The 13,182-nt window shown below is 42.3% G+C and overlaps 1 protein-coding gene across 1 annotated transcript in view; it reads right to left on the bottom strand.

The window, feature by feature from the left end:
* Positions 1–13,182, bottom strand: part of LOC124555338 (lipoamide acyltransferase component of branched-chain alpha-keto acid dehydrogenase complex, mitochondrial) — a 106,770-nt gene that overhangs the window by 45,660 nt on the left and 47,928 nt on the right. The window contains exon 3 of the mRNA XM_047129217.1: positions 3,915–4,102. Within this exon, the coding sequence (XP_046985173.1) occupies positions 3,915–4,102 (188 nt within the window). The remainder of the gene's footprint in view (positions 1–3,914; positions 4,103–13,182) is intronic.

The following is a 13,182-nucleotide window of genomic DNA, read 5'->3' as shown; positions in this document are numbered from 1 at the left end:
AGAATGACACTTAAACATTATTTGTTCTTAACCATAACTTACTATGTTTCAGCAATGCTTGAACAGTCTAAAATAAATCAAACTGAAGAGGAGATACTTAACAAGAATAAGTAATTTAAATGTTTTGTTAGCATTTGTGCTAAAACATTTGGAGGTGGGAGGGTGGTAGTGGAGGGCATCAATTTACCTGGTTGGATGTGGCACACCACCATTTCCTCTCTTCATCTGAAAGTAGGGAGCTGTAGAGGGCAAATATTGTAAGGGAAGAGAGAGAGTGGAATATATCTCAAGCTGTTGAGATATATTCCACTCTCTCTCTTCCCTTACAATATTTGCCCTCTACAGCTCCCTGTGGAACTATCGGAGTTATACCCTAATGCAGGGCCAGCCAAACGCTGCACAGTGTGCAGACGTGCAGAAGTGCTGCACATGTGCGACAGCAACATCTGTTATTAGACATGTGTCCTAAATGAATGGCAGGGGCTCCACTTGCCTGTTTATGTGGTACCAGCAAGAGTGGAACATACCCAGTCTCGTTCACCCCTGGTGACCGTAACCTTAACAGAGAAGTACTGAGAAATGGCAGGTACTGTGAAAAAGCAAAGGATGGGAGATCTGTGTTCTCAGTTGTTTAAAAATGACTGACAACTGCAATTCTTTTTTGTAGCCGTTGTTGAAAACTCACAGTGTTTGCTGTGCCACCGAATAATAGGTGGCCAGCGTAAGTTTTCAACTGAAAGACACTACAATACATATCACAAAGACGAGTGTAGTGTGCTCAACAGTGAAGAACGGCAAGCAAAATTAAATGTCCTTAAGAAAATGGATGAGACACATCAACTCGATTTTACTGTACGTCAAAGTAACTGATACTTCTTGAACTCTTAGTTTCTTGTGTTACATTTATATCTATTTTACTGTACGCTGTACAATGTTTTAAAATCGCATTAAGAATTGCACAATCTGGGAAACCCTTTTCCGAAGGGGAGTTTGTGAAAGGGTGTCTGATTGATGCTGCAGAACTTGTGTGTGACACGAACGTTAGTAGGTTTCAAGAAATTAGAAAACAGTGACAAGACGTACCAGTGCTACGGCCGGCGATGTGGACAGGCAGCTAATAAATAAGGCTAAAGACTTTGTTGCTTTCTCTGTTGCGCTCGATGAAGCAACAGATCTTACAGATACAGCCCCAGTTGTGATATACTGGTACATACGAGGTGTCGATAATGCACTTTGTGTAACAGAGGACGTTTTGCACTTAGTACCTTTGAAAGGGACTACTACTCCAAGCTGTAGAGCAAGCGATTGATGGTGTCAGTATGGACTGGAATCGGTTAGTCTCAGTGACCACAGATGGAGCACCATCAATGCAAGGCCATCAGAGAGGACTCATAGCACGGATGCGCAAAAAGCTAGGGCGCACAGACGAGACATTGTATGGAATTCACTGCATTCTGCATTGAGAGGTGCTTTGTGCAAAATCAGTAACATTAGCAAACGTCATGCAAATTGTTGTAAGTACTGTAAACTATCTAAAGACACAAGGGCTTACGCATCGCCAGTTTCGGCGGTTCTTGGAGGAATTAGGAGCGGAGTACGGCGACATACCTTACTATACCAAAGTATGCTGGCTCAGTTGAGGTAAAATGCTGAAAAATATTTTTTTGATTTACGTTTGGTCATAGTAACATTCTTACATGAGAAGGGAAAAAGTGAACCTATGTTGGAAGATCCTTGTTGGATATCAGACCTTGCATTTCTCGTGGACATTGCGTCTCACATCAACAGCCTGAATGTCAGTTTGCAAGGTGAAAATAATTTAACTTATGACATGTTGGAAAAAGTAAATGCCTTTGAAAGGAAGCTTGCGCTTTGGGAGAGCCAGCTATTGACAAAAAACACTGCACATTTCCCGACTCTTGGACTGGTCCATGAAAGTGGTAGATTTCAAGAATACATGTCAATAACTGTAAAAATTAAGGAACAATTTCGAGCACGATTTGCAGATGTTACAAGTTTGCTCGACCGTTCTCGTCGTCAGTTGAAGATGCTCTGAGTAATCTACAGATGGAACTGATCAACCTACAGTGCAATACAAGACTGAAGGACAAGTTCTTTGCAGTGTGAAGTACAAAAGCATTCTACGAAAATTTTTCACAACAAGAATTTCCATGCCTGCACCGAGAAGCCGTAAGAGTTATGTCCATGTTCGGGTCAACATATGTTTGTAAAAGATTTTTCTCGGTGATGAAAAGAATAAATCAAAGTTTCGATCAAGCATAAGTGATGAAAATCTTCGCAACTGCTAGAATTTGTCAATGAGCTGTGCTTTTCTGCCCGATATTAACAATATCATTTCTCATGACCAGTGATAAACGTGTTTGGCTTTATTCCCTTCATAATTGAAAATTATTGTTTACTAACTGTGCACTATTGCCTCATTCTGCCCCATGTTACATTATTATCAGGAAAATTGGTCATTAAACCAATTGTTCCAATGTATACTTACATTTAGGTTTTTTTTTTTAAGTGTGAAGGGCTACGCTCAGCTGAAGTCGATAAAACATAACATTCATCTAATTGTCGGTTATTATGCAGATTTCAGACAGAACTGATGAAAGATATAGCAATAAAGGTATTGAAATAACAGGTGATCATCGAGAGGTCTGCGGTTATCATTCTGTTCAGAGGTCAGTGAGGCAGAAATTATGTGGGAGTAACTGAGGGCACTGAGAATTAGTTGTAGGAAACCTTGCTTTATTTTAATGTTATTTGAAATCATGGAAGATGCTAAGTGCTCTCTTTCTTAAATACTAGATCAAAAACATTACGCGTATTTACGTGCCATCTGTCAAGCTGCCTTAATAAAAACCCACGGTTGTTAACTGTAATACTTGTCTTACTGGGTTAAACTGTTAACATAAAAGTAGATGTCTCAATGAGTAGACTGTGACAGTATTTTAAATGTTTAATACGTGAAATACCTTCCCATGGTTGGCTTGCAAGCTGTAGAAAGAGCACTAGAATGCGCTGGTACAGAGTATCCCACCAAGTGGATAAAGTGACATTTGTGCATAGAAATATGCACTACATGAATGCTGATGGCTGCGGCGTGCATGCTGTGACCCGGAAGTTGCACATGTGCAGGAGCACCACACGCATGCAGAATTTCTGGCTGGCCCTGCCCTAATGTCTTAAGTCCTATCAACCTACCCCATCTTCTGGTTAGTATTCGCCATGTTGTCCTTCCGCCACTGACTCTACAAAGAACCTTATCTTATCAGTCTATTTACAATATAATGTCATGCACAATGTAGTGGACAAATAAATTCTGTCAGGCAATTGTGAATCTGTTAGCCAATCATGCCAAATACACAGTGTACAAGATAGTGAATTAATATGAAACACAAAAAATATGAAAACAGTACACTGAAAATGAGTGGAATGTGGATTAACTGACCACTGATGCACAGTTTTTATCAGTATGTTGGATTACATATAAAATCCTGAATTAATTAATTACAGCATAAGAGATGAAATTTAACTTTTTTAACAGTAAGTCATTTATTGGATAAGAACTTAGGACCATAAAAGTAGAAATAAACAATAATATATAAACAATGCTACAACATTATAATTTAGTGGGAGTCTCTCCTACACAATAGAAACATTACACAACAAACAACAGATTTCTATGGTAAACACAATGTAAAACTATTTATAACTGCACAAGAACACATTATAGTTCTTTCCTGGGAGCAAAAAATTGACTAATTGTAAAAAATTATTTTTCCAATATTGTTCCAGCACACACTACATTCACACCAACCTTAAATTGGAAACAGAGGAGACTAAAGTGCATTACACATTGAGCTACTATGCTGGCATTTAAAAGTATGTGCTGATTAATATACCTGTTCCTTCTGTTTCTTCTGCTTCAATATCGACAAGTGGTTTTCCAACCATTGCAGTGTCATCGACATTATAATACAGTTTTGAAATTTTGCCATCATAACGACTTGTTATTGTCACAGATGCTTTGTCACTCTGAACTTCACATATGTTATCAAACTGTTGCACCACATCACCTGGTTTCACATACCTGAAAAAGATAAAAATCATCTCCATAAAAAGCATGATCAGTGACACAATACTGAGTGACATGAAAGTGAGTGTAACCTCACACAAGCAAATCATTGGCACAGATGGAAGGACAGCAAGACACAGCAGAACGCACAAAAGGTTAACAGCAATTACTGAATTGACGCGCGCACACACACACACACACACACACACACACACACACACACACACTGGTGGAAAAAGAAGCTACAAGAGTTGACTTACACATGAACAATCAATGATGTAATAACGAACATTATTGGCACCACACACCATTCCAATGCACAATTAGAGCTCACAGCTGTCCTATAAGTTCCACCTCAGCACAACACGGGACTCAGTTGCTATCATGTCACTGTAGTATCACACTGTTAGTTCTTGGTCTTTACTTTTGCTATGTCTCAGGTTTTCCCTCTCTGAATTACTTGACAGAATTTATCAGTAGAGCCATCTCCACTTGCCTCATTCCTTGTTGTTTGTTTTCTCTATTTGCAATCGGTGATATGCTGTTGACAGCTGCAGACTGATTATTCCATTTGAGTCATTTCTGGCATTCAATCAAATTTTGGTAATAATAACTGGCAACAAGGTAAAAGGTTAGCATAGTACTGTGGAATAAAATCCCGTGAAACTTCTTGTACGCAGCAACAGCTGCAACAGCAGTTTCGACAACAGCAACAACATCAGCACCAAAGTGAGTTGCTTCATCAACAAAATTCAGCTCCTGAAGGATCAACCGCAGATACGTGGTACCAACCCAGTACAGGCAGAGGTCAATTCCCACACATAGAGCCACCCACCCACATTTCCGTCATGTATCAGCGACGAAGAGGGATACTTACTTACAGTGGCTGCAACAGCACTTCACTGCCTTTCAAGTCGCAGATGACAGTTTCTAATGGCCACTATTATTGTCTTGGGCTTCTCCAGAGATGTTTTTCTTACTTAAGAAGTTGGCTACTCTCTTGAATCCTGTTGCTCTCAAATTTGAAGAAATGTGCACTTTATTTTCAAATTATTATTCACTAAGATTCCAGGTGGTAACATCATCACTCCTACACACAACCTTGTCAGTCATATCACTTCTGCGTAGCTGATTTATAAGGGTTAAGACACCAATGTGATTGGTAACCTTATATACAGACTCCAGAGACATAGGTGTCCAATTGGCTTCCAAACGGGAAGTATGCAAATCAGCTCAGAAACTAGAAACTAATCATTGGAAGATAGTTTGGCAATTGCACTCTTTCAAAATTGCATAGGCAAAATATGTATGCCTTATGGCTCAAATGCAAATAGGGATGGTCCTGACCCCACACCATGCCCCCAGGAATGTGAAATATCCGTAAACCAATTCCAAAACGGCAGTGTTGTGTTACATCAATATCAGATATATCAATGGCCTCTGAAAAGTCACTTGTACCCCATTAACATATGCAGCATAGACTTTCATCATGCTCAGACTGCTTCACTGCACATCCACGTGTAGTGTGTTCAGATTGCTGGCCACACTGCACCCACTGTAGAAAAGCTAGGCATCTCCACCTCTGCCATAAACAGTCAGGATGATCAAATTCAGTTCCTCCCATGCATCCAGCAGCTGTGCACAACGTACAGGCAGTAGTTTCCCCAGGCAATCCTTTATCCAACAAGTTATTTCTAAAACTCACAATTATTCCAATGACACCTGTTTCTAAATGAACACTCGCCCATGTTCCCCAGAATTAGTAACATATAGTGAAGGTTGAGATTCAGGGCCAATTCACAATGTCCACTGCCAACAAGAAAGTCACAGAATCAATACTGTTGTATGTTGTCGACAGCCACTCTGCCAGAAACATTATCACCGTGGATGACTTCTTGTTGTTTGGTTTCTCCATTTCAAACCCAGCAAGGGATGTGCCACAAATTTTGAATCTCATATCTCCTCATGGTCATAGCTGTTAAGTAGGAATTCTGTCTACTCCAAGATGTTGGGGTAGAACCAGTTGAAATGAGCACTTGGTCAACACCTCTGGAAGTAGTAAAGAAACTCAATTGCTCCCTCTGGCTATGCAGAGACTTAAAATCAACTATAGAGGCCCAGACACCAGTAGAAACTCACTGCATACCATATCCAGAAAACCTCATCACAAATCTTGCTGAAAGAGAATATTTTTCTAAGATTGCTCTTGCAATGCGTATTTGGAAACACCATTAGATGAGGAGACAGGACATTGTAGTTATCAACACTCCCTTCAGGTTGTACAAATACAAATACTCCCCTTTTGCGATATCTATCACTCCTGCAATCTTGCAGAAGGCCCCAGAACAGCTAACCATGCCCAACCCTATTTGCTGTAACTATCTAGATGACCTAATCATCACAAGAACTATACATCAAAAACATTTGCACAACAGAATTACTCACAGACTGAGAAGGAGGCATTAGGAATTGCATATGCAATTAAGAAGTTCCAGGTATTTTTGTTCAGGGCAAAATTAACTTTCATCATGGACCATACACCATTGGTAGCACTATTCGGACCACACTACACGGTCTACCAGAATGAACAGCACAATGCGAAACACTGGGCATTTTTCCTGCACACCAACAATTTTGCATTTATTTTGTATCCCCACCAGCAGACATAGCAATGGAGGCAGATGAGCTGGCATGGGTAGAGCACCGGAGCAGTTTGGAGACATCCCATGGAGGCAGCATGCATCGCTCAATATGGACAGATCCACTGACGGAAGTTTTACTTGTAAGCAGCAGTACACAGAGCAGGCCAGTGCTCACCCTGAGCTCAACCACCATGGACCTCACCTTGCACTTCATGCTGAGCATTGCTGTCATGTAGTTAGTTGTTAGGGGAGGTGGGAGGAAGAAGAGGAGGAGGAGGAGGAGGAGGAGGAGGAGGAGGAGCATCAGGAACAGGAGTAAATGTGGGCACTGATACACCACAATGCGGACTTGCTTCACAACCTTGCCTTGTCTAGCAGAGGGCATGGTGCCTGTTGGGCAGTTCTCTTCTCTGCTCTCATTTCTTGCCTGTTTGCCGAGACTGCCCGCACATGGAGGCCACATGTGAAATACACAGTAGTCAGATAGAACATTTGACGACTGTTTGTGGCAGTCGGTGGGATATGAATCATAAGTCAGACACCCAAGTCCTTTCCTTGGACTCTGTGGCTGTCTCCGCCACCCTGCACGTGTCACCCCACTGTATTTTGCTGACAGAGACAGTGGATGGGCGACCGGTCTAATTTCAGATAGGCATGGGAGCATCGGTCAGCCTCATTAATTTGGATACATCACAGGCTGTTGGGGTGCCTGGAATTGCAACAGCTGCTGCAGCAGGCTGTGTCTTATAGTAAAAAATGCATACCCTTGTGGGGACAATTCTCCATCTCCACACGTTACAAGAATGTGGAACACAAACTTAAATTTGTAGTGGTCATTTCACTGCTGACTCAAAATATTTTTGGGCTTGATGTCGTTTCTGCTTTTGGCTTCCAGATCATTGATGAAGTGCATTTTGTGTCTCAGTCTGTTCCTTTTCATGATTTGGACTTCTTACTGCAATTACACAGCCTGCTGTTCGAGAATACTTTGGGCTGGGCAGAAAACTTCTCAAGGTAAATGTTTCTCTTATGCTGTCAGTGATACCTAAATTTTGTCGCCCATGGTATATTCCCTTCACCATGGGTGACATGGTAAAGATAGAGTTGCAGCACTGGCAGGATCAAAGAGTCATTTCTCCTATTTCAACAAGTCAGTGGGCCATCTCTTTGGTGGCAATTCAGATGACTGGCAGTGCCATGCGCCTTTGTGACCATTTTAAAGTGATGGTCTATACACAATGTTTAATGGATTCATATCCCATTCCACAGCAGACAGCTTTTTGTGAAGTTGCCGGTGGTGGTGAGGGTGGGGGTGCATGTGGAGGGGGGGCAGTCAGTAATTTCCAAGTATCAAAAATTTATCAGTTTAATTACTTGCCTTTTGGGATCTCATCTTTGCCGGGAATTTACCAATGCTATTTGGAGAAGTTGATTCAAGACACCTTCTTGTGTCAGTTACCTTCATGACATCTGGTTCACGGTCCCTACTCATGAGGAGAATTTACAACACCCTCAGTCCAGTTTTCCAATGCCTCCTGGAGAATGGCCTTCATTTCAAACTGAAAAAGTGCAGTGTTTTCTCCCCAAAGGAGCATTTCTTGAGTTGTGCTTAGTAAGGATGGTTTCAGCTCTACAGATGGCCACATCAAAGCCATCATCAACCTGCCAGTGCTCAAGAACCTGAACGGCTCCAGTCTTTTTTGAGTGAGATTTTGTACTATGCTCAGTTCATTCTCTGGGCCACACCAATCTGCCAGGATCTTAACTGGTTTCACCAGAAGGGCGTCAAGTTTGTCTTGTCTGCAGATTGTCAATGGGCTCTTCAGTCTCTCAAACAGAGTTAATGCTCAGCTCCCTGTCTGGCTTCCTTTATGCTGAGTAAACCATTAAGTCTGTCCTGGGACATATCCCAGTACAGCATTGGTGCTGTGCTGTGCTGTGCTGTCCTGTCCTGTCCATTGGAACCCAGATGGCATTGAACAGCCCATTGCTTACACAATGAAAATGCTTTGGGATCAGGTTCCTCCTCATCACTGACCACAAGCCATTGATTTTCTAATATGGCCCATGTACCAAGGTTGGTTGGTTGATTTGGGGGAGGGGAACAATCAGTGAGGTCATTGGTCCCATTGGATGAGGGAAGGTTGGGGAAGGAAGTCAGCTGTGCCCTTTGAAAGGAACCATCATGGCATTTACCTGAAGTGACTTAGGGAAATCATGGAAAACCTAATTTTATTTGATCCAATATAAATGGTTCTGAAAGCCTGTGACTGTGAAAACAATAGGTTCATTTATAAATAACTCATCTGCTACCAGTCACTATTTTCTTTATTTTATTTTTCACATGACACGTTTCGGGAAATGATTCCCATTTACAAGTGAATTTTTTCTGTTTGTTATGCCATTTCTATGTGATATTATCGATGTGTGAGTGTCTGCTTCATTTCATTGACTTTAAGTTTCCTGATGGTCCATTTCTGCAGAGTCTCACACACCCTAAACATCACACACAGATTCTTGTACATTTTTAAACATTGATAACATTTTTTCAATGTTTAAAATGTGTACAACAAGTTGTGTGTGATGTTTAGTGTGTGTGAGACTCTGCACAAATGGGCCATAAGGAAATTTTAAAAGTCAACAAAATGAAGCAGACTCTCACACATCAACAACATCATATAGAAGTGGCATAACAAACACAAAAAAATGCACTTGAAAATTGGAATCATTTCCCAAAACGCGTCGGGCGGGAAATAAAATAAAGAAAATTGTGACTGGTAGCAGATGAGTTATTTATAAACAAACCTATGGAAAATCTAAATCGGGATGGCCAGACGTGGGTTTGAACCGTAGTCCTCCTGAAAGCGATTCCAGTGTGCTAACCGTTGCATCACCTCGCTCGGTCACATACCAAGCTGTTGGTTAGGAGTGCCCACAGACTGCAGTACTGGGCCCCTTCCTCAGTAAATATCGTGATGAAATTCCTTACAACCTCACCACCCAGCATGCCAATGCTGATGCGGTATTGTGGCTTCTGATGGGCCCAATCCAGAGTTTGATAAGCAGGTGAATCTTGTGTTCACATTGAATGATGCATTGCAGCAAGCCCTGTCACATTTTCCATTAAGGGGATGCTAAGTTGTGACAGCTGCTGTTACTGACTGCTTGTGTGGAAAATTGTTTTGGCTGTCCAGTTGGGTTGGCTGGAGCACTTCTCTTCTGGTGGAGCTCAGGCATGGCATACGTTTTTCCTCCTAGCGATTGGCTCAACATTGTCCAGGGGCTCCTCATGTTTGCCATAGAGAAGAAATGCTATCAGGTGGTAAGAACCCAGCACTGCGTCCTCTCACACTCCAGCTGCTGCATGTGATGCACTGGGGTATGACCTGTGTGAAGGCATTGGCACAATGTTATATCTACTGGCTGGTGATCGATCGTCACATCAAACATCAAGTGCAGACTTGCAGGGTCTGTGCACAGAACCAGGCTGCATAGCTGTGCCAGTTCTCTCCTTGGGCAGTCCTGGAGCAACTTTGGGCCAGAGTGCACATCAATTTCGCTGGTCCATTTTTGGGCAGTATGTGGTAGTTGGTGGTTGACACATTGTCCAATTTCCTGTACGTGCCAAGCTGACCTCCACATCATTGATTGCCACTATTTGTAGATTGTCAATTATTTATGCCACTCAAAGGTCCCTAGGATCCTCATGTTCAATAACATTGGGCAATTGGTGTCATGGGTGTTTGAAGACTTTTGTGTCATAATGGTATCCAGAATGTGATTACCACTGCTTCTAACTCGCAGGTGGAGCACTTCGTATGTAGATTCAAGACCCAAATTAAGAAGTCCATGTGTGCCTCCTTATACAACGATGCATTGTTGAATTTTCTGGCTATGTACCCTGCAAAACCAGTCAGAGGGTACAGTCCGGCAGAATGTTTGCATGGGTGCCGCCCTTAGTCAGATGCCATGGACCAATGTGCCCCACCGTGTTTTCCTCCCGGGGCTGCCAGTTGGATCCAGTCCTTAGGCTGGCAGCAGGGATGGGTGCCAGTGTCATGGTGGGCCACAAAGGTCAATAGTTGTTTGTGGAGAGCAGCTGACACATCATACAAAGCAGCTGCTTTCACGTCCTATTAGGGCACCACTGCTGAAGCCTTCTGGTCAGCTGAGCAGCAGAGTTGATCATGACATTGTTGCAGGGGTGGGCTCCCACTTGCACAGGCCGGTCACCCCATTGCCTCCCTCCTGCACCCTTTGATGCTGCCCTTTTGCTTGCAGCCTTGAACCCAGAGAGGCTCCCACTTCCACCTGCCAAAATGGAGCCCACAGATTTCGCTCTGCCTCCTTCCCCTACTGCTTCCTCCCCAACTCCCCACTGCCAATGGAGGTGGCCTCCTGCCCACTGTCACAGGCAGACTTGCTGTTGCCGCACACATCCTCCATGTCCTTCCACCTTTCCAGCAGAGCCACTGAACTTCGGTGATAGGTCTGCTGTTGCTTTCTCCTGTGCCCTCTCTGGTTCCGCACCGGATGTCACGGCCCAAGCACAGCTATTTTAGGCCCTATGTGACCTACTCAGGGGGGAGGGATTTAGTATCCCTGCTAACGGACACTGCAATGAATGCAGATGATCTGGCATAAGTAGAACAGTGGAGTTCTTCTGAAACCTGCCATGGAGGGCACATGCGTCATGTAGTACAGGCAGACCTACTGATGAAGTGCTTACTTACCTTGCCTCGTGCTTCACGCTGAGTTTTGTTGTTGTGTGGTTACGCGTTAGTCACCCATGCAAGCTGCATGCTGAGTTTACTGCTGTGCAAGCCTCTACATGGGTTTGGATGCATTGCTTCCTGTAAGTTGACTTGCATGTCAAGTTCTGTTCTTCCCACAGGGTTCTCTTCACTGGATGTTATCAAGCCACTATCAGCCTGTGATGTGCCCGCGTCAATAATGTAGAGTAGAGGCATTGTCATGCCTGTGCAGATATTAAAAATTAAATACAAGGCATCAATGCAATACACACGGGACCTGACCCTGCCTTTAAATAGCAGGACATCTTACGTTTCCCATAAATACAGAAAGGAGATATACATTTGAAGGATTTCGCATAACAAATGCCCAAATTGCTGCAGACATGCACTGCAAGCCAACCCTGAGACAAATGATGCACTATGTTCTTCACAGGTGGGCCACCCTCATTTCAAAAGTAAAAAAAAACAAGAGTTACAAATCTGTTGTTTTATCTACCACTATCTAGCAGTTATCAATGATGTCCCCCTAATAGTCACTGAAGCAGATACACAGTATGCCATCCCGGCCACAGATTTTACAGTTACTTCATCATGGGGACTGGCACAGGTGAAAGCGCTACTGAGACAACACGCTTGTTAGCTAAGTTTAAACAGGGATGTGGAAACCACAGAGTGCAACTGCTAAGCTAGGTCCTATCAACAACATCCTGCCCACCACACCCCCAACTTTGGCCACAGTATCGCTATGGGAGAGATGAGTTATACTACTTTGTTATGACCCTAAACGCCCATCTCTTAATTCATTCAATGTCTGCTGTCATGCCTACTTGAGATGGGTTCCAAATGCTGGAGCAGTATTTTAGAGTTGGTTTCACTAACATCTTGTACGATATTTTCTTTACAAATGCACTACTCTTTATCAGAATTCATCCAAAATATCTGTCTTTCTTTCACCTTGTCTACTAATAAGTTTACATTTCACCCAGTTGCTTCTTGGTGTTAACACCAAATGCTTAACTCTTGTACTGGATTCCATAAGTTTGTCACTAATACTGCAATTGGATACCATTTGGTTCTCTCTCTTTATTATGGCTATGCTCTTACATCTACCCATATTTAAAAACAGCTATCATCAATAACATCAGATGGGAATTCCTCTCAAGGGCTTATAAAGAAAGCTGGAACATGTGATGGATACTGACTACTAGCAAGTGTACTAAGAGCCATTAGCCATTAAATACCAAAACCATTTTGTTATTCTCTGCAAAATTAACATGAGCTAGTTCCTTTAACAGGTATCACACTCCACAACATTACTAGTGTTTGATGTTTCACAAAGTCGAATACACTCTGGACTGAATGCTTATCCCGTTCTTCTTCAGATGTACAGTTTTCCTACATTATGGTGATGCCAGATTAATCTCTGAATTTGGAACATGACTACAAAATTTTGAATTTATAAATAAATGATTAAGTTTTAATAAAGTGCCTACTGCAAAATGAAAATCTCACGTGCATAAACAGGTTACCACAATGAACAGCGAAGGAAAATATGTTTTCTCAAATAATCTTAATTACATAGCTCTTTGCCTAGTCATCATCAGTCCTATTTATGAAGTTCCTTGACCCAATGAAGTCTTATTTTTCATTGCAGATGTAATCTTCTGGCATTTCCTTGGACAACAAGTTTTTAAATAAG

This window comes from Schistocerca americana, chromosome X (assembly GCF_021461395.2).
Source record: "Schistocerca americana isolate TAMUIC-IGC-003095 chromosome X, iqSchAmer2.1, whole genome shotgun sequence".
NCBI lineage: Eukaryota > Metazoa > Arthropoda > Insecta > Orthoptera > Acrididae > Schistocerca > Schistocerca americana.
Note: the sequence above shows the minus strand (reverse complement) of the source record. Positions and strands in the feature narration are given on the sequence as shown.